This window comes from Gigantopelta aegis, chromosome 3 (assembly GCF_016097555.1).
Source record: "Gigantopelta aegis isolate Gae_Host chromosome 3, Gae_host_genome, whole genome shotgun sequence".
Classification (NCBI taxonomy): Eukaryota; Metazoa; Mollusca; class Gastropoda; order Neomphalida; family Peltospiridae; genus Gigantopelta; species Gigantopelta aegis.
The window spans coordinates 71563193-71589096 of NC_054701.1; the positions used below are offsets into that span (position 1 = coordinate 71563193).

At 39.7% G+C, this 25904-nt stretch overlaps 1 protein-coding gene across 1 annotated transcript in view; it reads right to left on the reverse strand.

The window, feature by feature from the left end:
- The window catches only part of LOC121369021 (ADP-ribose pyrophosphatase, mitochondrial-like), a 55085-nt gene extending 31049 nt beyond the window's left edge, over nt 1–24036 (reverse strand). The window contains exon 1 of the mRNA XM_041493825.1: nt 23555–24036. Within this exon, the coding sequence (XP_041349759.1) occupies nt 23555–23588 (34 nt within the window). The 5' untranslated portion in view covers nt 23589–24036. The remainder of the gene's footprint in view (nt 1–23554) is intronic.
- Nucleotides 24037–25904: the final 1868 nt, after the last annotated feature.

Consider the following 25904-nt stretch of genomic DNA (forward strand, 5'->3'; position numbering starts at 1 on the left):
ATAAGATGATTGTGGGTCCAAATCTCTATATAAAAAAACCAACACATTTTTAAGTTTGAGTATCAACTTAATTTGGGTTTTTTTTTTACGTCATAGACATTTTTGTTAGCATATTGAAGTAGGACGAGTATCTTGCTTTGTTCATAAGTATATAGTGAAACTACAGATATAAAGTAGGCTATATGCAGGAAATATATAATTAAAAAAAATATGGAGCCCAAAATAGTTTTTTAAAACATATATACGAAAACTGGTAACTCAAATAAACTTAGGCGAACAGCAAAAGCCAATTTCTATATACACCAACATAATTTTTAATAATACGTTTTCTAAGTTTATATTTTGAATGTAAGTCACAATCTGATTAATTGTGATTTTCTTAATCTTTGTCCGATCGGACTTCCATTCCTCGGAATCCTAGTCTGTGGAACTTGTATTCCTAGGAATTTAAGTCTGTGGGACGTGTATTCCTAAGAATTTAAGTCCACAGGACTTTCAATCCTAGTATTCCAAGTCCGCTGGGATTTTATTTCCGATACTGTACTTAGTTCTAGTTGTTAGTACTAGTAAGTAGTACTATAATGACCAGTTACTACAGCATAAAAATAACAAGAATAATAAGCATGAAAAATTGCCTTTTATAGATGAACAATTAAAAATCGCATCAATACACGTGAAATTAATTATCACTGACTGCCTTACGGCAGTTTTGACCATCATAAGCATAAGAGACGAGTTGGGGAAAGGGTCTCTGTATTATTATACATGGCCGTTAGGAACATCATAAGCGTACGATACAGGGTGGAGGTGGGTGTCGGGGAGTAACTCTCCCCCAATGCTGGGGGAGGGGGGGGGGGGGGGGTTGACACGTTCGGGTAAAGTGAGCTGGCCTGAAAACTTCACCATGTATTTCCATCATTCTACTCACAATATTAGTTGTAATCCATGTAAAAATGCAGACTGATTTGTTTGGAATCTTATATAGCTGCTTGGTAGTAATGCGAATATATAAATATACGTTGTGTTCCTGATTCGGACATTTTCGTTTCAATCGGGCAATAAAAAATCTGCCTGTCCTTTCCACACATCCACACCCTTTCTCTCAAAAAGCGAGTCTGAATGTCTATTTTGACCAAAACTGTCAGGTGTAAAAGTGTCATGAGTAATTGGTCTGCAGACCTTCGTTTTTGACGGGCGCGAGTGCTATCACGCCCGTGAACCCCCGTCAACTCAATCTGACGGGCGCGAAATAACGCGCCCCTAAATTGAACAAATCACGTTTGTGTTGTTTGTTTTTTTACTCCGCCATTTTAATTGTTTATTGAATCCAATCCACAACGCCACAAATCTTTCCATTCTGTTCACAATGAACTTCCTAGAATACTTTTTACATACTGAAACACGATTGGTTGGTTATCTTTACACTGAGCCAATCAGCTAGGAGTTCACTTATTATTAAGATCTCGTCGGTTTTGTTTGTTTAATTTCGTACAATGCAGGTAATGATCGCGAAATGTATTTATACTGTCGTCGTTTTGATCACTTACAGGAAAAATAATAGGTGCGTTGTCCAATATATATAATGTTTAATGTATAATGTTTATACATGTTGATATCACAGTAAACGCGTACACAAACAAACAAGTAATTTAGTAAAGCAGGTTTTGTTTTCGTTAATAACATAGCGATGTACTCGTAGACATTTCTACTTTCTGTTTCACAATACTGCCACGTGATTTAAAGCAAAGGACATTGCCCTTGGTAGAGTCAGATTTCTAGTACATGTGATCGGTTGACGGGACCCTGAAACAAACATACACTGATTTAATTTCGACTCAGTAATTTGAATTTGCCAAGTGTAAAGCATGTATATTTTAAAATTAAATTTACATAAGGGTGGTTATGTTGGTTGTTTGTTGTTGTTGTTGTTGTTGTTTTGGGTTTTGGGTTATTTTTTTATGGGTTGCTATGATTCGAGTTAGTAGTATAATAAATGACGTGTTAACTACAGTACACAGATAATTAAAGTTAATCCAGTTTGTAAAAATATATATTTATAAAAATTGTAGTAAGAGGGAAGGGAACTATTTTAACGTGCCCACATCCTTACGGTTCAGGCACGCCTACCATGGATTCAGGTTCTGGCATAGACAGTCCGCGATTCCATGGCGGGAGGGGTGTAGTAAGATATATTTGGGTAGAAAACAATAGATGTTGATATTATCTCTGTTATGCCATTATTATTATTATTATCATTTTTAAGTAGAGACTTTGAAGGTACATGACGTATATTATGATATCATGATAAATGTGATAACCCTGTGCCATGTGGTTGTTACACTTTTAATTTCTTTTTAGTTTAAATGATTTACAAATAGGCCTACTGACATTATTTTTGTTAGTGTTTTATTAAATATTTTACAGTTAGAATTCTTAATAACATACCATAGTTGTTACAATGCCAATTCACATTCAGTTCACAGGTTTGTGTCCATGGAGAAATCATATCATTCTGCGATGAAGATTAAAATTATTGTACTTGTTTTAATTAAAACAGAATAAACACAAACAAATCAGTTTCAATTCTTTATTCATAAATAGTCAACAGATTATCATGATTCAGAATTTTAATGCAACATAATATGCATATGATATATAAGAAATCGATAAGTGTTGTGTTCATGGTGTTTCTTTTTCTTGTGAAAGACTGCAATGGCCCATTCCTTCATCTTTGAGAACAACTGTCATATTAGTTAAATTAAGATATTTATTTTGAAAACACAAAACATTAACTCTTAAGATATTTAATTTAGAAATCATTACTCCTCAAACTTAATCATGTTCATGGGTGCAATTCCTCTCGGTCTTTTGCCTCCAATTCTGATTATTTTGAGGGGTGCGATTTTTCCCTCCTCTGTATTTTGAGGAGTGTCATTTCTACTCCCCTCGTAAGCATTTTGAGGAGTGCGATTTTTTAGGACTCCTGGGTTTTTCAAAAACGAAAGTCTGCCGTGACGGTCTGTTTAAAAATATCTGTAAATTGTGTGTGCATATTATTGACAGTATGATAATTGTTCAGGTTTACTGTTTTGTTTTAGTGGGTGTTGTGACCTATTGAGCTGTTAAAACCCACTCTTAGTCATTGATATTTCTATTCATTGATAAGCCTTAATGAAAACTATTTTTTTTTATCTGGGGGCCTGGACTGTGGTAAGTAGAAATTTGCTTTGAAGAGGAGTGTTTATACCACGCCACCCCACCCCACACCCTATGTACACGCGGCTGCAACATTACTGACAAAAATGCACAAACTTAAAACATAAAATAACAAGATAATTTATATAACGCAGATATCACATTTTTATATTTGAATTATTATTATTATTATTATTATTATTATTATTATTATTATCAAATACCAGTACATAATGTTTAACAGGCAACTTTGTTGGTATATCAGGCAACTTTGTTGGGCAAGCTCTACTTATTTGCGAGTACTAATACGTGTAACATGCTTCTAATTATGGAAAACGTTTTCGAGTTTTCGAAGATTACTTTTAAATGTTTAAATTCCCAGTCTGGAACTCCACGCGGTAAGACGTGTTTGTTTCGCTTGTGCACACTGCACGTGCTTTCGTGTGCTCGACTTGGGGGTCCTTCATTTCGTTGTTTTTGTCAGCGAAATGAAGTTTTCTACTGGGATGTATGCGGCCATTGGAAATGATTGAACGCTGGAACGCTTCTCGTTTCGACAGTCTGCACCACCAGGTTGGATTCTTTTTCAGCGAGATTCCTCGCCTCCACGTCATTTCTCCGTCTGACTATGTTGACTTGTTTTTTCGTGACTCGTATGACGGCCATTCTGCAGAACGCCACGGTTGTTCGCGTTTAGTCTCTACAGTCCGAGCCTGTCCTAGCAGCACTGGAAGATTGACCGCCCCACTCTAAGAAGAAATAGGAAGCGGGGTCGGCCCCTACTACTCTTTTTCTAGACTTTACATTGCTTTATAGTGATACCATCTCGTATCCTCCGGAGTCGGGCCCGTCCGCACCACTATACCAACCCATGACGACTGGACTATACCCTAGTCTGATACTCTACTCGTTCAGACGGATCCGGCTTCTCAAGATCTGTATTTCAGCACAGCACTACACCTTCAACGTCTATCGACTGCCAATCTAGGGGTTTTCTTGACGGGATGCAACCCATCTTGTCCCTTTAAGCTGTGCACCCAAACGGCCTTAACGAGGCCACTCGCGTGGACATATCGATCGGACTTTAAACGTTTAGATCTGCGTTCAGAATTTTATGTCGAAATTACTTCTTTTTTGTAATATTATTAAATAGTCCGATCCTCTCTTCTTTCTCTTATTTAATTTTGGACTGTCCTTCTAAAATGCTCCAAATTATATAAATATTCGGCCGAGCAGTCAATTCTTTTTTATTTTTGGCTTGTAACCTTTTTCTTTTTTTTCTTTAATCTATTAACTTTTTTACTAATTGCTATTTTCAAAATTCTGCCCATTTTCACCGCCCCCCCCCCCCCCCCCCCCCGCTCCATCCCGAGTCAGGCCACCGATCTTATCGGAGGTCGGACTCGGGATGGGCGTGTTCGAAACCCTAGTGGTATATGGGCACGTTAAACTAGTTATCATCATTAAATGTTTAAGCATTTATTAGTTTGAACAACACGCAATGTATAAAGACTTTGGTTTTGCTCATGTGAAAAGGTCAACAAAATGTGTACATACTCTTGAACATGATATAAATGGAAAATAATGGAATCAATCAAAAATATTTAAATAAAGAGAGGCGCCAGTATCCTAAGTTAATTAAATAATCCAGAAAGGAAACGGCTTTTCGTTTTGTTTACATTATAATTTAATTTCTATGTGTACCACCGGACTTAAATTTTAATTGTCCAGGAATGCAAGTCTGGCCCGGACTTCATATCCTGGCAGTCAGACCAGCATTTCTTTAGGGAACGTAAGTCCTAAGACTTGCATTCTCAGGTATATTATACCTATGTCGTACATTCCTAGGAGATTAAGTCCGGGCAGACAACTGTTCCTACGGACTTGCATTCCGTTTACACCGGCACAGACAGCTTGGGAATAAAATGTATTGTCATTGTCATTGTCAAAGCATCAAGTGATCATTTTCTCTTAGCAAACAATATATAATGATGACACGTAGCGTCATGTAGTTAATTTATTGATTTATATCTTGTATTTATTTATAATTCCTAACTGGGTTACGGCTTAACTTCATTCCATGGATAAATAATGGGATAAACCGGACGTCTGTTTAACGACTGGTAGGTACTGGGTTCGAATCTTGGTACCGACTCGATTTCAGAATCAGCATCAATGGGTATGGGTAACTATATTTACGTGCCCCTATCCACGAGGGTTCAGGCACGCCCACCCCGGATTCAGCCTCTGACATCGCCAGTTGTCGATTCCGGGGCGGGAGGGTACCCAGCATCAATTGCAACTCGGTGGGTGAAGTGGCTATCTTATAACCTCTAAGCTTACTTCTTTCGAGCTTATAATCAGTATCATTAATGAATAGACAAGCCATGTGGCAATTTGACTAAAATCATACCACACTGCTTATACTACTCCAGGGGCCTAATTCACTAAACTCTCGCAACTTTGCGATATCGCAGTGCAATGCTAAAAGACTTGCAAAGAGGATGCTTAATTAAGAGGGGCCTAATTCACAAAACTCTCTTAGGCTCTGCTAGACAACAAAGCATCCTTTTTGCAAGTCTTTTAGCATTGCACTGCGAGATCGCAAAGTTGCGAGAGTTTAGTGAATTAGGCCCCTGGTTGTTAGTATAATCCAGACCCGTAGAAACGGGGGAGTAGTGAGGGAGGGGGAAGGCATAGACCCCCACTTGAAGAAGAAACTATATTTTTGTCCTACTGTGTATAAATAAAGATTTAAAAGTCTGGCCTGTGCCCCTCACTAGACATTGACCCCCCCCCCCCCACACACCCACCACACACACACAGTTGAGATATTGTCTAACGAACCTGTGATCTCTGATTTTAATTAGAATGGCCCAGGTAGCTGAAGTACTTGCCCAGCACAGAGTGCTTGACCCACTATCTGAGGAATTGGGGGCACAGTAATACAGAAGAGGAAAGGAATGTTTATTTTATGACACCTGAATACATTTCAAACTACTGGCTATCCGGTATTTAACATGATTATTTTGTCATATTGCACAGAGAGAGAGAGAGAGAGAGCGAGAGAGAGGGGGGGGGGGGGGGGGGAGTGAGATGACTGACATACAGAGAGAGAGAGCGAGAGAGAAAGAGGGGAGGAGTGAGATGGCAGACATACATAGAGAGAGAGAGACAGACAGAGGGGAGCAGGCAGGCAGGCAGGCAGGCAGGCAGACAGGCAGACAGGCAGACTGACCGAAACAGAGAAGTAACAGTAACAATAGTTTTCTATAAATATTTCGGAAAAGTCATGCCAATATTGTTTAATAACAATACAACAATAACAGCATGCTATTTTATTTGCCATCAGTATCGATCATGTAGCTCGTCACTACAACTGAAACACTTCCAAGTTTTGTTATTGTTGGTTTGTTCTTAAGCGGATATTGTGTCCAGCATTACACCACAAGTTTACTCCCACTTAGAATGTACCGATCTGCAATATTCCGTTAGTAGGGATATTAATGTTGCACCCGTCGCAGGTGTGAAGAAACCGAACAGCTTGTCAGTTCGTGGCATATTGTTCCGTGATTTGATTCATTCTCTGCACTGGAAATAATTTCTAATAAATGATTTAAAAAAAAATCATACTGCAATATCCTGTCTGACTGAAATTGAATCATGCTGTTGTTATTATAATTCTAATAAACCTATAGTTTCATTGAGACCGTACAATATCCATTTTTAATTGTTACAAAGTTTTAAAATCAAAGAAAGAAAAAAGATAGAAGAATTTGTTTAACGACACCTCAGTATATTTTGAGTTACGGCTGTTTGGTATCTAACATATGGTTAGTTCGACCTTTGGTATCTAACATATGGTTAGTTCGACCGTTGGTGTCTAACATGTGGTTAGTTCGACCTTTGGTGTCTAACATATGGTTAGTTCGACCTTTGGTGTCTAACATGTGGTTAGTTCGACTTTGGTGTCTAACATATGGTTAGTTCGACCTTTGGTGTCTAACATGTGGTTAGTTCGACCTTTGGTGTCTAACATGTGGTTAGTTCGACCTTTGGTGTCTAACATGTGGTTAGTTCGACCTTTGGTGTCTAACATGTGGTTAGTTCGACTTTGGTGTCTAACATATGGTTAGTTCGACCTTTGGTGTCTAACATGTGGTTAGTTCGACCTTTGGTGTCTAACATGTGGTTAGTTCGACTTTGGTGTCTAACATGTGGTTAGTTCGACCTTTGGTGTCTAACATGTGGTTAGTTCGACCTTTGGTGTCTAACATGTGGTTAGTTCGACTTTGGTGTCTAACATGTGGTTAGTTCGACCTTTTGGTGTCTAACATGTAGTTAGTTCGACTTTTGGTGTCTAACATGTGATTAGTTCGACTTTTGGTGTCTAACATGTGGTTAGTTCGACCTTTGGTATCTAACATGTGGTTAGTTCGACTTTTGGTGTCTAACATGTGGTTAGTTCGACTTTTGGTGTCTGACATGTGGTTAGTTCGACTTTTGGTGTCTAACATGTGGTCAGTTCGACTTTTGGTGTCTAACATGTGGTCAGTTCGACCTTTGGTGTCTTACATGTGGTCAGTTTGACCTTTGGTGTCTAACATGTGGTTAGTTCGACTTTGGTGTCTAACATGTGGTTAGTTCGACCTTTGGTGTCTAACATGTGGTATTTCGACCTTTGGTGTCTAACATGTGGTCAGTTCGACTTTTGGTGTCTAACATGTGGTATTTCGACCTTTGGTGTCTAACATGTGGTGAGTTCGACTTTTTGTGTCTAAACTGTGGTCAGTTCGACCTTTGGTGTCTAACATGTGGTCAGTTCGACCTTTGGTGTCTAACATGTGGTCAGTTCGACCTTTGGTGTCTAACATGTGTTTAGTTCGTCCTTTGGTGTCTAACATGTGGTTAGTTCAACTTTGGTGTCTAACATGTGATCAGTTCAACTTTGGTGTCTAACATGTGGTTAGTTCAACTTTGGTGTCTAACATGTGGTTAGTTCGACCTTTGGTGTCTAACATGTGGTTAGTTCGACTTTGGTGTCTGACATATGGTTAGTTCGACTTTGGTGTCTAATAACATGTGGTTAGTTCGACCTTTGGTGAAAAAGAGAAAACCTGCTGTCGCCGCATAGGCTACTCCTACCGAAAAGCAGCAGGGCAGGAAAACAGGAATCCCTTGATGGCGATTGATCCCACTACACATCGCACCTCGGATAATTTGTATTATGTCTGTTTAGAATTTGATAAAAGTCAAAGTTAAACACTTGGAAATATGTTGGTTGAATCCGAAAAAGGGAAAATGATTATGGATTAGTCTGGTTTAGCCATAATTTCAATCGTGTCTTATAATTAAATATACAGCTATGGTTTAAGCATGTTATCCTGGGTATGCAATCCATATATAAATGTCGTCGACAGTAAAGCAGTCATTCTGGACATTTTTTTTTTATCAGCGTTCCTCTGTGTCGGTATGGAGCGTGACAAATGAATAGGACATTCTTATTTTAAAATGTTATTTAATGCAGTTAAATCTATTTATGTAAACTGTTGAATATATCCAAAATTAAGCATAAAAAGACAACTCGTCCTATTACTTGAAACTCACGGTTATGGTTCTTGATCAAAGATCTAATAGAGGGCGCTATTAAGTAAAACAATTTGGTAATTAGTTAATCAACGAAGATTCCATTAAATAACCCTCCATCCCACCCAATACACTGAGTTATATAATTTTGGTATTCACTAGTAGAGTTTTCGTCTTCCGCTTATTTTGAATATTCAACAGTATGACATTAGTTTTTAAGGGCGTATAATGTTGCCCACATCTTTGATGACATGTTAAATTTAATTCATTACATATATATTGTTATGTAACTAGTTAGATATGTATATGAATATGTCAATTCTCGTCATTTATTACATCACCAATAAATGGCCTTTTTCAATTCAACTAGCTGTTCATGTATTTTATTCTAGTTAGTCATCAAACTTAGCAAAACATTGTAACAGGTTGACATAAAATAGTCTAAAACAGTTGTTAACAATTATAAATCGAAACAACGTACTTTTTGGTATGGTTCACAAAACGAATATGGGTTGAGGGGCATGCAAAAAGTCTTGTCATTGTAAATAACCATTGTACAATAATTCCGCACAGGTAGGTAGGTAACTAGTTTAACGTGCTCATATACCACTAGGGTTTCGAACACGCCCATCCCGAATCCGACCTCCGATATGATCGGGGGCCTGACTCGGAACACATTCCTCATATGATGTTTTTTGACGGTCTGAGTGTGTCGTAATAAAGTTTCAAAGTTTCAAAGGCATGCAACATGTCTGTAGCTGTTCAGTATACAACATTAGACGTTCCGTGTGATCTACTGATAGTACCACTGGTCAAGGAAGGAAGGAAATGTTTTATTCAACGACGCATTCAACACATTTTATTTACGGTTATATGGCGTCGGACATATGTTTGAGGAGTGGGTGGGAATTCTCCTCGGATCAGCTGTTTTCCTATCATGGAACATTGCGTTTCCTCGCATTTTCATCGTCCTTTCCTCCAAAAATATGTCAGATGGCACAGATTTTAACCAGGATTTCAAGAATTTACGGAACCCCTCTAGATTTCCTCTTTTTTACAGTTCACCAATTCCCACCCCTGCTTAGTATTTAGAAAAGAAAAAAAGTTTTGATAACACTTGTCAGTTATTATTGCTTATATTGTATCGCAGGATAATTTTGTGATTCTCAAGTGATTAGAGGCCTGGTAAGAATGTAGTCCCTGCAATTTAAAAAAAAAAAGACCACGGCAAAAAAAGAAAAGAAAACAAAGTGTCCGCGTGTTTCCAACTGGATTCATTAGGCAAAATTAGGCTCGGAAAGTTACAGAGGAAGGAAGGAAGAAAATGTTTTACTGCACGACGCACTCGACACATTTTATTTATGGTTATATGGTGTCGGTTATGGTTATGAACCACACAGATATTGAGAGAGGAAACCCGCTGTCGCCACTTCATGGGCTACTCTTTTCGATTAGTGGAAAGCTGCAGAGATGCATTTTGATCCTACATGATAGTAAACCAGTTCAGGTTTCTACAGGAATGAGTAACACTGTGCGGGACCGACATCGGATATTGGTACTGTCGTAGAGACAAATAGTGCTAGCACAACTAGTAGAAGTTCATTGCAGAACTAACTAAACATATTAAAATTGGAACTGTTTTTCATGTATCTCAGGCTTGATAAGGTTTTGTGTACCCTTTCATTCTTAAGGGTCCTAAAAGATCCCTTGCTGCTAATCGGAAGAGTAGCCCATGTAGTGGCGACAGCGGGTTTCCTCTCAAAATCTGTGTGGTCCTTAACCATATGTCTGACGCCATATAACCGTAAATAAAATGTGTTGAGTGCGTCGTTAAATAAAACATTTCTTTCTTTCTTTCTTTCTTGCGGGTCCATAGACCTCTGTTTTATAATTGCTAGGTTAGAATGCTAGCCACTTAGTGTGAGAGGAGAAACCAGCCTCCACGTCATCGGCTATTCTTTTAGATTAAAAGCATATTAAAAACTATAACCATAAGTCATAACACAGGATAGTTTTAAAAACGCAAAATCAAAATAGCGCTTGGTAATCAGTAACATTAGGCCTAATCCCACAACCAAGCGAAGAAGAAGAAACAACAACTACGATCCTTCAACCCCACCAAAAACACACAAAACTCCCCAACCAAATTAGATAGAAAGACCCCCCCCCCCCCCCCCCCCCCCCCCCGAAAATTACCACCAACTACAAACCCCCGACAAAAACAACAACAAACAAACAAACAACCCGCAGCAGTCTGTCCAATAAAGACGATCGACCATAAGACGCATTAATTCTTGGACGTGTGTACACGCTCTACCCAACACAGGCCTTGTCGTAATATGGGACGGAACGTAGCCCAGTGGCAAAACGCTCGCTTGATACGCGGTCGGTCTAGGATCGATCCCCGTCGGTAGGCCCACTGGGCTATTTCTCGGCCCAGCCCATGCACCACGACTGGTATAACAAAGGCCGTTGTATGTGTTATCCTGTCTGTGACATGGTGCATATACAAGATCTCTTGCTACTAATGGAAAAATGTAGCGGGTTTCCTCTCTAAGACTATTGGTCAAGATTACCAAATGTTTGCCATCCAATAGCCGATGATTAATAAATCAATGTGCTCTAGTGGTGTCGTTAAATAAAACACATTTCTGATTGTCGTAATATGATATCTCAGACACGCATGAAGAATATTAATAATAGGCATCGGTACAATCCGTATGAATCCATTGATTATTCCATAAAGTGAATACGCAGGTTTTTTATTTTCTTTTTTATTGACGCTGACGATTGTTCTACATTTATAGCAAATCATTTATTGCTAGTTATGAAATTCTAGCTCGCGTTGTCAAGTGCATCTAAAAATTTAAGGTGCGGGAAATAGCCCAGTGGAAAAGCGCTCGCCTGATACGCGGTCGGTCTAGGATCGATCCCCGTTGGTGGGCCCATGCCCATTGGGCTATTTCTTGTTATAGTCAGTGCATTACAACTGGTAAATCAAAGGCCGTGGTATGTGGCGAACTTAGAGGATGTGCCCACAACCGGCGTACTTGAACGGATTTATGATGGAAGCACACGCCAAACAAATTCCCATGCCCATGCCACAAAGCCAGGGGTCACCGTGTGTACATCTAATTAATGTTCACTATTGTCCACCTTCAAATATCGCCAGCCATTGGGTGTGGAGTGGAGGACCAAGTCAGTTTTCAAGCCAACAAATAAATCTGGCTTAAAACACACACACACACACACACACACACACACACACACACACACACACATATGGTGTCGGTTATGGTTATGAACCACACAGATATTGAGAGAGGAAACCCGCTGTCGCCATTTCATGGGCTACTCTTTTCGATTAGTGGAAAGCTGCAGAGATGCATTTTGATCCTACATGATAGTAAACCAGTTCAGGTTTCTACAGGAATGAGTAACACTGTGCGGGACCGACATCGGATATTGGTACTGTCGTAGAGACAAATAGTGCTAGCACAACTAGTAGAAGTTCATTGCAGAACTAACTAAACATATTAAAATTGGAACTGTTTTTCATGTATCTCAGGCTTGATAAGGTTTTGTGAACCCTTTCATTCTTAAGGGTCCTAAAAGATCCCTTGCTGCTAATCGGAAGAGTAGCCCATGTAGTGGCGACAGCGGGTTTCCTCTCAAAATCTGTGTGGTCCTTAACCATATGTCTCACGCCATATAACCGTAAATAAAATGTGTTGAGTGCGTCGTTAAATAAAACATTTCTTTCTTTCTTTCTTTCTTGCGGGTCCATAGACCTCTGTTTTATAATTGCTAGGTTAGAATGCTAGCCACTTAGTGTGAGAGGAGAAACCAGCCTCCACGTCATCGGCTATTCTTTTAGATTAAAAGCATATTAAAAGCTATAACCATAAGTCATAACACAGGATAGTTTTAAAAACGGAAAATCAAAATAGCGCTTGGTAATCAGTAACATTAGGCCTAATCCCACAACCAAGCGAAGAAGAAGAAACAACAACTACGATCCTTCAACCCCACCAAAAACACACAAAACTCCCCAACCAAATTAGATAGAAAGACCCCCCCCCCCCCCCCCCCCTCCCCCGAAAATTACCACCAACTACAAACCCCCGACAAAAACAACAACAAACAAACAAACAACCCGCAGCAGTCTGTCCAATAAAGACGATCGACCATAAGACGCATTAATTCTTGGACGTGTGTACACGCTCTACCCAGCACAGGCCTTGTCGTAATATGGGACGGAACGTAGCCCAGTGGCAAAACGCTCGCTTGATACGCGGTCGGTCTAGGATCGATCTCCGTCGGTAGGCCCACTGGGCTATTTCTCGGCCCAGCCCATGCACCACGACTGGTATAACAAAGGCCGTTGTATGTGTTATCCTGTCTGTGACATGGTGCATATACAAGATCTCTTGCTACTAATGGAAAAATGTAGCGGGTTTCCTCTCTAAGACTATTGGTCAAGATTACCAAATGTTTGCCATCCAATAGCCGATGATTAATAAATCAATGTGCTCTAGTGGTGTCGTTAAATAAAACACATTTCTGATTGTCGTAATATGATATCTCAGACACGCATGAAGAATATTAATAATAGGCATCGGTACAATCCGTATGAATCCATTGATTATTCCATAAAGTGAATACGCAGGTTTTTTATTTTTTTTTTTTTATTGACGCTGACGATTGTTCTACATTTATAGCAAATCATTTATTGCTAGTTATGAAATTCTAGCTCGCGTTGTCAAGTGCATCTAAAAATTTAAGGTGCGGGAAATAGCCCAGTGGAAAAGCGCTCGCCTGATACGCGGTCGGTCTAGGATCGATCCCCGTTGGTGGGCCCATGCCCATTGGGCTATTTCTTGTTATAGTCAGTGCATTACAACTGGTAAATCAAAGGCCGTGGTATGTGGCGAACTTAGAGGATGTGCCCACAACCGGCGTACTTGAACGGATTTATGATGGAAGCACACGCCAAACAAATTCCCATGCCCATGCCACAAAGCCAGGGGTCACCGTGTGTACATCTAATTAATGTTCACTATTGTCCACCTTCAAATATCGCCAGCCATTGGGTGTGGAGTGGAGGACCAAGTCAGTTTTCAAGCCAACAAATAAATCTGGCTTAAAACACACACACACACACACACACACACACACACACACACACACACACCAGTCATTAATGTGTAAGCAGTAACCTTGTTACTGCAATTAACCAGTCCAAGTTTTCGTTTTTCTCGAAAGAAGACACAAGTGAATTTCTTGATTTTGTTACGGGACAGTAGTTTTTGCCTTACACCACAATAATTTTGCCTCGGTCTAGATTATCAGGCGCGTGCGCAGGGGGGGGGGGGGGGGGGGGTTTGGGGGTCAAACCCCCCCTGCTCAAGGCGAATTTTTTTTTCATATCCCGTCAGACCCCCCGCCACGGGCTTCGCGCCTGCGGCGCTCGCGGTGTCGGGCTTCGCCAGACACCTCGACACCCCCCCCCCCCCCTGCAAAATTTCCTGCGCACGCCCCTGGTCTAGATTATCGTAAATTATAATTCCCATATAATTAAGTAATTAAGTAACAGATTTGACAATATCATCAATTTGTTGTAAATAGGTAGTCATGGTATATCCATTTGCATTATTAATACAATCATAGGCACGAAGTGCAGTACATACAATCACAACAAGGAGAACTGGTTACAGATCGAACATTTGGACTTTAATTGTGTTATTATTCTAATTGTGTTGTTATTCTAAGGAATTTCTGAGTTTTATTGTCGCAGTGATAGCGGGACCCTCGGGGGACAGCTACAGAGCTAAGGTTCATCTGGCCCAGGGTTAGGTCCTACCTACTGGACAGTAGGGGGACAGGTCAATATAAAGGATTCACTCGAGACTGCCTGAGGGATCCGCTCCACCTTCGGGGCCGAAGGGGAGTTTTTCAGCCCACCTACGATTGCCGAGGGGGCAGGTTAATTAGATACGCTCGACCTTTGGGGCCGAAGGCGAGTTTAGCCCACCTACGTTTGCCGAGGGGGCAGGTTAATTAGGGGGGGGGGGGGCAGTTAACAGATTGGGAACCTTGGCTCGCTGACTTGCCACATACTCTCTAGTGAGGGCAGTCAGTATGTCCCCAGGGGGTTCTGTTATAGGTAATAGCTGCGGCCAGGGTTTATCCAAAACATTAAGGGGTTTGGGGGGGGGGGGGGGGGTTTTCACCTGTACATAAAGTAAATATGAGGGCAAGTAATATGTAGTAGGTAACATGTATATAAAATTGAAGTCTGTAATAAATATGTAATATGATTCCTTCGTGTTGTGTATTTTATCTCGACATTAATACAATATTTAACATCTGATATATAGACAACCGTGTCTAGCAACGTTTTGTTTTACAAAAGGGAAACTAATATAAAATCTTTTGCTTGACCTTTATAAAAATGTTTGGATGCGACACCAACGACAATCACTGTAGCTACGATCGATATGAATTTTAGCAGGTCAGGCTAGGTTTCCATAGACGTTCACTGTTTACGTGTCCTGATTTAAGCTGTATCCTAGCCGGATGCGAGCGACGCGAGCGATGCGAGCGATTATTTTAGAAATCATTGATTTCCACCAAGTTGACGTAGACTGAGTTCCTTTGTCACCATACCATACCATACCATACCATACCATACCATACACACCATAATCTAATCATATCTAATCATATCTAATTATATCATATCATTTCCAACCAGTTAGCAACCAAACATCTATCAAAGATTTTTGTAAAATGTACCCAAAATCCATTCAGGAAGAAACTACATTTTCAACATAATGTAATAGTTTTTGCAATATGTAGGCTCATTTCGCTACAAAGCTATTTTTGCCAAACAACAAGGATAAAATTATTTACAAATCTAGTGTAATTGTACTTCGCTGTTCATGTCACACACACAAAACAACAACACGAGCATGTTCGTTCTTTTCTTTATTCGCGCGTGACCCATGACATGAAGGTGTAAAGTGACACGTGAACGCCTATGGGGCCTGCACTTTGAAAATGACTTGTTCGTTCTTCTGTTCACACGTGAATGGTGAAAAGTGAATCATGACACGTGAAAAGTGAACGTCTATGGAAATCCAGCCTTAGGGACGGTAGTTGTTTGTTTGTTTATTTGTTTTTTTTACGAAAGGTAGAACTTATTACTGTCAGTTGAAAGGGTCATTTTTGGTTTGTAAGTTTATGTTTATTTATTGGATAAGTTACTGGTTTAAAATGGCTATAGTCGGACTCCAAATTGCGGCTGCCTACGATATAAACCTATCACATTTGTCCTAGGTAACGCATTCTTAAATTCGATCCATAATTCTGTTGTTTGTTTGTTCAACTCCGTACGTTCTGACACTACATCAGCATGGTATTTATAGGGACATTCCTGAGTTTACTGCAATGTTTAAGATGTTATCGACTAACAGAGACTTTTTAACGATTGTAATTACATATCAAATATATGTTTCTGCATAAAATATTAGTGGCTATATAATAAACGTGTTTTTGATCGTTCTAATATTTATACTAGGTTAAATTTTATTTTATGTCCTAAAATATTTTTAGGAATCAGGAATGTCCCATTAACATATGGTTACCGAGACACTTGGTCTCCTTAACGAGACATCTTTCAAACAGCAGGACGATAGATTTTATAATTTTATAAATGTTTATTTAAAAAAAAAAAAATTCACAGATAGGACATGGTTATTATATGGTATGGTTTGGGACATTTTGGGCGCGCTTCCATCAGAAAAATGTTCAAGCACGTTTGTCGTGGGCACAGCCTCTTACTTCGACAGAGAGTTCTGTCCGAGACCAGAAATAAAACGGCAGAAAAAATGTTTGGAAGTACATATATATCATTTGTGAGACATCGTTTGTGACAGGTTGAAATGCAACGATTCCGCCGTGGGTAGTCGATCCCACGACTCGTTCTACCTCGCTTCAGGTGCTTGCTCCGCAGGATCGAACCACCTCGGTGGATTAATTCAACTGATTTGATTTTTTTTCTCGTTTCAACCGGGGCACCACAACTGGTCAAAGGCCGTGGTATGTGCTTTCCTGTCTGTGGAAAAGTGCATATAAAAGATGTAACAGGTTTCCTTTGATGACTGGTGTCAGAATGACAAATTGTGTTACATTTTACATCCAATAGTCGATGATTAATTTTATCAATGTGCTCTAGTGGTGTCGTTAAAACAAACAAACAGACTCGTTCCACATTAAACGTTCACTTTATATCTGCAAGTAAAGCGCTCGCTTCACGCGCAGTCGGTCAAGGTTCGATCCACTTCGGTGGGTCCTCTGGGTTATTTCTCGTTCCAGCCAGTGCATTACGGCTGGTAGGCTATATCAAAGGCCCTGGTATGTGTTAACCTATCTGTGAGATGGTGCATATAAAAGATCCCTTGCTACTAATGGAAATGGGGTGGGACGTAGCCCAGTGGTAAAGCGCTCGCCTGATGCGCGGTCGGTCTAGGATCGATCCCCGTCGGTGGGCCCATGCCCATTGGACTACTTCTCGTTCTAATCTAATGTGCTAACCTGTCAGTGGAATGATGCATATAAAAGAATTCTTGCTACTAATGAAACAATATAGTGAGTTTGACATCCAATAGCGGCCGATGATTAAAATAAATTAATGTGCTCTATTGGTGTCGTTAAACAAAAAAACCTTTATCTATATCTGAGCTAAACATCCACTCACCCACAATCGTGCAACAAACGAGTTTTTAAAACTTCAAACTAAATGCTGCAGGTTTTTCTCACGAATCCCTGTCAGCTAAAGGTTATTGAATCTTACTTAGATGAATATAATAAATACCAACTCTCATTATTTTAGGAACCTTTCATATGACCGAGGTACGGGACTCGATATAAAGAGGTTGCAATATGAAGAAAAGTCTCGTACTTAATAAGGAGCCGGACAAAGAAAACCGGCTCCATGTACACACATGAAAAGATCAAAGAGGGAGTCGGACAAAAGAATACTGACCCCCGCTACCCAAACCCAAAAACTACTAAAAACGAGTCTCCCATGAGTTGCCCCTGCCAATCGGCCATGTCCTTTTAAGGAAAGAAGCAAAAAAGAAATTAAAAAAAAGAATACAAAGCATGATCCCTCAAGAGATTAAGCCCCTTTAAGGGTTAAAAGCTAGGGGGCAACCACGGGAGGCCAACGACGACGGCCACAAATAGGCTAGATACACGCTACTCTTGGCAAACTAAGTTCAAATTAACATGTAGCTTCCTTTTTTCCCTTTCGATGAACCGTTCAATAATGCGCCAAAATTCCTGCAAGAAATTGCGCACTACTTTCCTACGGGATATTCAAAATTCAATAGCACCAAAATTGTTCCAGCCCGCTACCGATTCCAGTCGGGCTGCTGGTGCTTCCTTGCACTGTCCAGCGCGAGCGGTTCTCTCTCCCACCCACCCCAACTTTTTTCCTGTCCTGGGGCCAACTTCAATAAGCATCGTAAGTTTACGTCTGCTACTATTATAGCAGTTATACCGGCCGTGCGTTTGCACGTGTTTGGCAACAATTTCACCCAGAAAATTACATCATTACGGAAGCTGGAGTATTTTAATGACAAAAGAAAATGACATATGTGTTCTTCTAACTATATCTGTTGAACTATAATAGTAATAAGAATTGTAGTTTAGTCGTAGATTTACGTTTACGTGCAAAACTAGGCTTACATGTTTTGTGAAATTGGGCCCTGAATTGAGGAGCCGGTCGAGGCCGGTGTAACGTGGTATTTTCACTCCCGTTGAATACATGACAGGTGTGCGCTACAACAGCTTGTTCTGAATGTGCACGCAAAACACCATGACCTAACCTGAAGAAACATATGTACTTTTGCTTGGATTGCTACAGTTTAAACGCCTGTCATATGTTTCTCCACAAGCTGTTAATAAAACACACTCGTGTTTGTAATATAATACAGGTGTACCCTATCGAAAAAATCGATACAAGTATTTTATACAGTTGGTAAAATATTGCGTGATGTGACATGATATAGTAAAAATATATAAATACTCGTATATATTACAACACACTATCCCTCGTGTTATCTATTATGATAATGTCTTTATGTTTCAAAACGGTGGAAATATAATACATTCTCATTGTATGTGTGTGTGTGTGTGTGTGGGAGGGGGAGGGGGAGGGGGAGGGGGAAGGGTTAGAGAAGGAAGGGAGGACTGTTTTATTTAACGATGCCCTCAATACATTTAACGATGCCCTCAATACAATTAAGGTTGTACGGCGTCGGACATGGTTAACTATCACACAGATTAGAGAGGAAACCTGCACCCGTCATACAATGTGTTACTCTTTCCGATATGCAGCATCCCACAGACAGGATAGTACAAACCACGACCTTTATTACACCAATTGTTGAGTACTGGCTGAAACAAAAAATAGCCCAATAAGCCCATCGACGGAGATCGATCCTAGACTGACCGCGCATCAAGCGACCGCTTTACCACTGGGCTAGAGGGGGGTCGAGGATCGACATTTTTCTTGCTCAAAGCGATTTTTTTATTTCAATGTATATTCCGGGGGAGCATGACTCGAAATCTCCCCTCTCCGAAACTTCGCCCGACCCCTGCATTATTTAAAATGTCCTGCACACGCGCCTGGTGACTTCCATGGGAAAAGCCGTACTCCATTTACCCGTTGTCAAAGTATTTTATTCTTGAACATTGAGGGGGAGCTTGTAACCCCCCCTCCCCTCCCCCCCAAAAAAAAAGAAGAAGAAAAAACAAACAACAACATACCCCCAAAATCATAAAGATTCATTCAGTGTATATCATTTATAGTTATTTTCGTGCTTCTATCCAATTAAGCTTCAAGCACGTTGTCTTGGGCACACACTTCAGCTATCTGAGCTGTGGGTTAATGGTTAGGTGTTATTGGTTAGTGAGAGAGAAAATAAAGATATAGCTTCCATCAATGCAACACAACCCCTTTTTTCGCCGACCAGACCCCTACCAGGCCATTTAAGCATATACGCTGCTGAGATACTTGAGACCCCTTCGTTTCACAGTTTATTTGTAATTTTTGTGTTTGCTTAACTATTGTCCGACCTTATATCACAACATAAGGCAAATGCCAGAAGCTTTCGATTAGTGGTTGAACCACCGGACTTAAGGCTGGTAGTTACTGAGTTCGCCTCCCGGTATCGGCTCCCACCCAGAGCGAGTTTAACGACTCAAAGGGTATGTGTAAGACAACTACACCGACTTATTTATTCCTAACAGACAGTCCAGATAGCTATGGTGAAAAAATAAATGAATGAACTAATTCTAATGGCTTGGGCTAACTAATCCTTTAATCGAGCCTGTACAAGTCATCGTTAATCCTCCATTTGAAATGCATTCACACGTACGCACGCACGCACACACGCACACAAACACGCAGATAATCTGTTTAAAGGACCTATCCCAAATTAACTGCAGTGTACGATCTTTTGGACTAATGACATTTTGTAACTATGAGTATTACATATTAAATATATGTTCTTTGTTTAGAATATCGATATATGTTTGTATATGTATATTCAAGGTGTTTCAGATCACCCTAATGTTTGTAAGTAGCCCATTCTGGATTTGGTATACCAATTCTTCTTCTTGAAGCGTTCGATTGGTTGTATTATATCCTTTGTCCCGTGAGAGTCGCAAAAAGGGCTGTCAGGCGTAGAGCTTTTGCAGAGCCCCACAGCTTGGCATCCATCGTGGTATAGGGGCGGGACGTAGCCCAGTGGCAAAACGTTCGCTTGATGCGCGGTCGGTTTGGGATCGATCCCCGTCGGTGGGCCCATTGGGCTATTTCTCGCTCCAGCTAGTGCACCACGACTCGTATATCAAAGGCCGTGGTATGTATTACCCTGTCTGTGAGATAGTGCATATAAAAGATCCCTTGCTGCTAATCGAAAAGAGTAGCCCATGAAGTGGCGACAGCGGGTTTCCTCTCTCAATATCTATGTGGTCCTTAACCTTATGTCCGACGCCATATAACCGTAAAATTAATTTTGCTGAGTGCGTCGTTTAATAAAATATTTCCTTTCCTTTCCATCGTAGTACTCACAGGCCAGATTTGTTGCCTCTCTCTGTTATAGAGTGGACAGGACTGCGGGAAGTGTTGTGGTGTTTGGTCATCTTTTCCACAATCACAGAGAGCCGAGACCTGAATGCCAATCTTTTTAAGATGTCCTTTCAGTCCGCAGTGACCTGTCCTTAGGCAAACATTTCATACGTACGAAAAACAATATAATTAAGAAATAAAATGAAGTTTGACATAGTGCAAGCATTAGGACGTCCAGAAACACGTTTAATATACAAACACCAATATTTTATTTAGAAAAATGTATATTTAATATGTAATTAAATGAAGGAATGAATAAATAGTCTCTGTTGATCGCCATCATATTAACAATCGCCAAAAACTCTGGATAGTCCCTTTAAAGTTAAAGTTCGTTTTATTTAACGATACCACTGGAGCACAATTTGATTTACGAATAATCGGCTATTGGATGTGAAACATTTGGTGATTTTTGACATATCTAGTCTTAGAGCGAAAACCCGCTAAATGTTTTAATTTGTAGCAAGGGATCTGTTATATGTACCATCTCACAAACAAGATAGCACATACCACGGTCTTTGATACACCAGTCGTGGTGCACTGGCTGGCACGAGAAATAACCCCAATGAGCCACCGACAGGAATCGATCTTAGACCGACCGCGCATCAGGCGAGCACTTTACCACCGAGCTACGTTCCGCCCCAGTCCTTCCCCCCCCCCCCCCCCGAGTCTGCCTCCTTTGGTAAAATGTTTCCAAATAAAATTATGATATTGAATACATTTGTCTTGCTTAAAATATCAGAAGAAGAAGGAAGTGTTTTATTTAACGACGCACTCAACACATTTTATTTACGGTTATATGGCGTCAGACATAATTATTATGGGCCGCCCCGCTTAAATGGAGCAGCGAGAACACTGTCATATGGTTAAGGACCACACAGATACAGAGAGAGAGGAAACCCGCTGTCGCCACTTCATGGGCTACTCTTTCCGATTAGCAGCAAGAGATCTTTTATATGCATCATCCCACAGACAGGATAGTACATCCCACGGCCTTTTTTTTTTTTTTTTACACCAGTTGTGAAGCACTGGCTGGAACGAGAAATAGCCCAATGGGGCCACCGACGGGGATCGATACCAGACCGACTGCGCATCAAGCGAGCACTTTACCACTGAGCTACGACCCGCCCCTTCTAGTAGCAAATCAGACTTTATTTTACTTTCTAATGTGCACTTTTTCGTTAGTATGAAAGTATTGATGTGGAATTCCATTTTGGCCACTTCAAACATTATGATGACCAGAAACACATCGGATATGTAAACAATGATGTTAGTTCAAAATTATTTTAAGTATTTATTGTTAGAGAACCGTCAAAAGTGCGTTCAATTTTCTTAATTTTTTGGCTCGACGAACAAGTCAAATATTTGGCATTAAGTAAAATTTCCAAAATTTTAATATTATTATTCCTTCTATTTTGTTTAAATTGCAACTGGCAGATACCTTTATTATTGTGGGGGTTTTAAAACATTTTTTATCCCATCCACCTATTGTCTTGGGTAAAATGCCCGGCCTAAGTCAGACACTGTATCCACAACAAGCGTGCTTCAACATTTATTTGATACTTATATTTAAGCACGTTATTTCCCCGACATTTGACCTACCAGTCTCTTGTCATACTGATATTGTAAATAAGATAATGCATTTAATGGGTAATTTTAATCATTGGCAGCAAAAGGCAGGGATCTCATTAAAAAGACTGCGTGCGCGTACGTTCGAGTGTGTGCATGCGTGTGAGTTTGTTTGTTTTGTTTAACGACACCACTAGAGCACATTGATTAATCATCGGCTATTGAATATCAAACATTTGGTAATTCTGACTCATAGTCAGAGGAAATCCACTACATTTTGTTTTCTAATGCAGCAAGGGATCTTTTATATGCACTTTCCCACAGACAGGAAAACACATACCACGGCCGTTGTTCAGTTGTGGTGCACTGGTTGGAACGATAAAAAACCAATCAGCTGAATGGATCCACCGAGCTGGTTCGATCCTGCGACGCGCATGTGTGTGAGATGAATATATGATATTAATCATGCAAGGTTTTGGTCCAATTACAGAACTATTTGACAAACTGAGGATAGTCTCTTTAAGGCGTTTTACTACTTTTTAGGGTCATATCCTATAGAGGAAGAATATCAGCTACGGTTGTGCATAACACTTCTTTTTATTATATAACATTTAGTGAAATATCTTAAAATATCAGTGAAATAAAAGTGTTATCAGTCACCGAGTGACGATAAAACATTTTAGAGTAAAAATTTCACTCTAAAATGTTTTATCGTCACTGTAGAAAGAGTTATCTTCATTGTAAGAAAGCCGGAACTATTTTGCTGCTGGCATTTTAAAAATAAAGGTAAATTGCCAAAAATTATATAATAAATAGAAATTTAATGTTTTTTGTCAAATATGATTTATATATCATCTCGTGAAATTTGCAGTCATAGATCACACTCGTCGCGCAAGCGCGACTCGTGAGATATGATTGCAAACTTCACTCGATGAGATATAAATCATATTTGACAAAAAACATTAAATATCCTCTATATATCACATATATGGGATTACTTACCTTCACCGGACTTCCTTGGCAAACACGACGTCATACTTTCATTCGATTCTGTTCGCCAAAATCTCCACTTGGAACAGTCACCCTGATTATTGTTCAGCCATATGTTCTGTGTGGTTAATTCTAATCACAATATTCCCAAACTTTTAGTGCAGAAATATGACCTATTCCTTGTTCTATACTTTAACTAAATTCTAAAAAATGCTGCAATTAGTCGAGATATTATTTTAGAGATAATTCAATTCACATTTTAAACTGATTAACAAGTGACATTCGTTAATCTTTTGTTCTTTTTCTTTTCGGCTTTCAGCACCGTTATATTCAAAATGTTCTCCTTGATTAAACGTTGTCGTTTCCAGCTTCGGTTTAATACTCAGACAGTGTGCCCATACAAATTGCGCTTGATAACCTGTCTAAAAGTTATAACTGTGTTCCATCAGGCGTCATCTACCACCCACTGTTCACCGTCGGACGCTTAGGGCTGAAAAAGGACGATTTTTGACAAGGATGTTTGATATACACACACAAACATATATATTTATAACCAACGTTGCACATATGTTGTTGTAATTGCGAGCTGGAAGCAGCTGGGCTGACAATGGGAAACTGCGACAAAATATGACGTCGATAACAGAATGGTCGCATATATTGTCAAGTGTTCAATTATCATATATTCCGGCAAAGGCGGTTATACCTGGTTCCACATGGCTAATTTCCAGAAAGTTAACTAAACAGAAAATAGCGCAGTGGTTAAAGGCGCAGATCCCAGTTTCAGTCCGTGAAAATGGACAATAAGTTTAGTTAATCTACAAACTTGCAACACATTTGGATAAGGTTATAACAGAGAGAAACTAAAATATGTGCTGTTTAAACAGGGAAATACCGTAAAAAAAACAAAAAAAACCCCAACCTAGTTTGTCTCGATAATAATGACTTCTTAGACAAACGTTCGTTTTTAGAATGATAAACAATGCTTTCGGAATATTATAAAAACCTGAATGACCAGAACCACATCAGGACTACGAAAATAATTATTCTAAATAATTAAATGTAAGTACTTCTAAGTTAAATAAAAAACCCCAAACGACTTTAATATGAGAGAGAGGGAGGGGGAGGGAGGGAGAGGGAGAGAGAGAGAGGAGAGAGAGAGAGAGAGAGAGGGGGGGGGGGAGAGAGAGAGAGGGAGAGAGAGGGGAGAGGGGGAGGGAGAGAGAGAGGGGGCAAGCAGGCAGACATACATACAGACAGACAGACAAAGACAGACAAACCAGGTTTTCTCTACAGGTATATCAATATTAATGGTTGTTGTTTATGTTATCCTGTATATGGGAATTACACCTGAAAGATCTTGCTACTAGTTGATAACTTGTTTTGTTTTTAGTTTGTAGCGAGTTTTGAAGACAGGATATAATATTGCCTTCAGCGGATACATCGGGCTTTTTTCCACCCCATCCAGTGCCCCACGGCAGGCGAAACAAAGGGTATGCGCCGTCATATTTATGGAAATTAGTAAATTACAAGGCGCGTGTGCAGGAACTTTTGCAGACGGGAGGGGTCCAGACTGTGGTGATCGAAGTTTATAGGGGGTTCAAGTCAAGATCCCCCGGAAAATATACTGAAAACCCCCCAAACAATTTGCTTGATTAAGGGTGTGTTTCGAATCTTAATACCCCCCCCCCCCCCCCCCTGCAAACGGGCCTAAATTACGTATAAAAGATCGCTTGCTGCTATTCGGCAGAACAGAACAGAACTTTATTTACTCTCATGGCCTCCATTCGGTGGCATCAGAGGAATATAAATAATAATAAACATACAAATTGTCAAGATGATTTCAAAAACATATATACCACGATACAAACAGATTAGCAGCTAAATGTTAAAAACAGTTAAACTTACACATAAGTCAAGAAGCACAAAATTGTTTGTTAATAATTGATATAAATTTACACAATGTTTTAAGAACACTAATACGTTTTGAGCTGAAGAGTTGCTGGAATTTGTATATATTTGGTCTATTCACATAGTATTTGTTAAGATATTTGAGTCTTTCTTGTCTAAATTTTGTGCATATAAATAAATAATGAAATTCATCTCCAATAATATTGCCTTTACAAAGCGTACAGGTTCTATTTTCATATAAAATGTTTGTTCACCTCCCCTTTTCCCCTGGTAAAAAGTGATTTTAAATTCTAAATCGAAAATTTTGTGTTGTGTACATTGTTTTATCCAGAATGTTAAATTATGATTCTAGTTCCAATTTCTCTTTAAGTAGTTCCTTTGCTGGTCGTAAAGATATAATTTCTCCATGTTTGCTGGTCGTAAAGATATCATTTCTCCATGTTTGCTGGTCGTA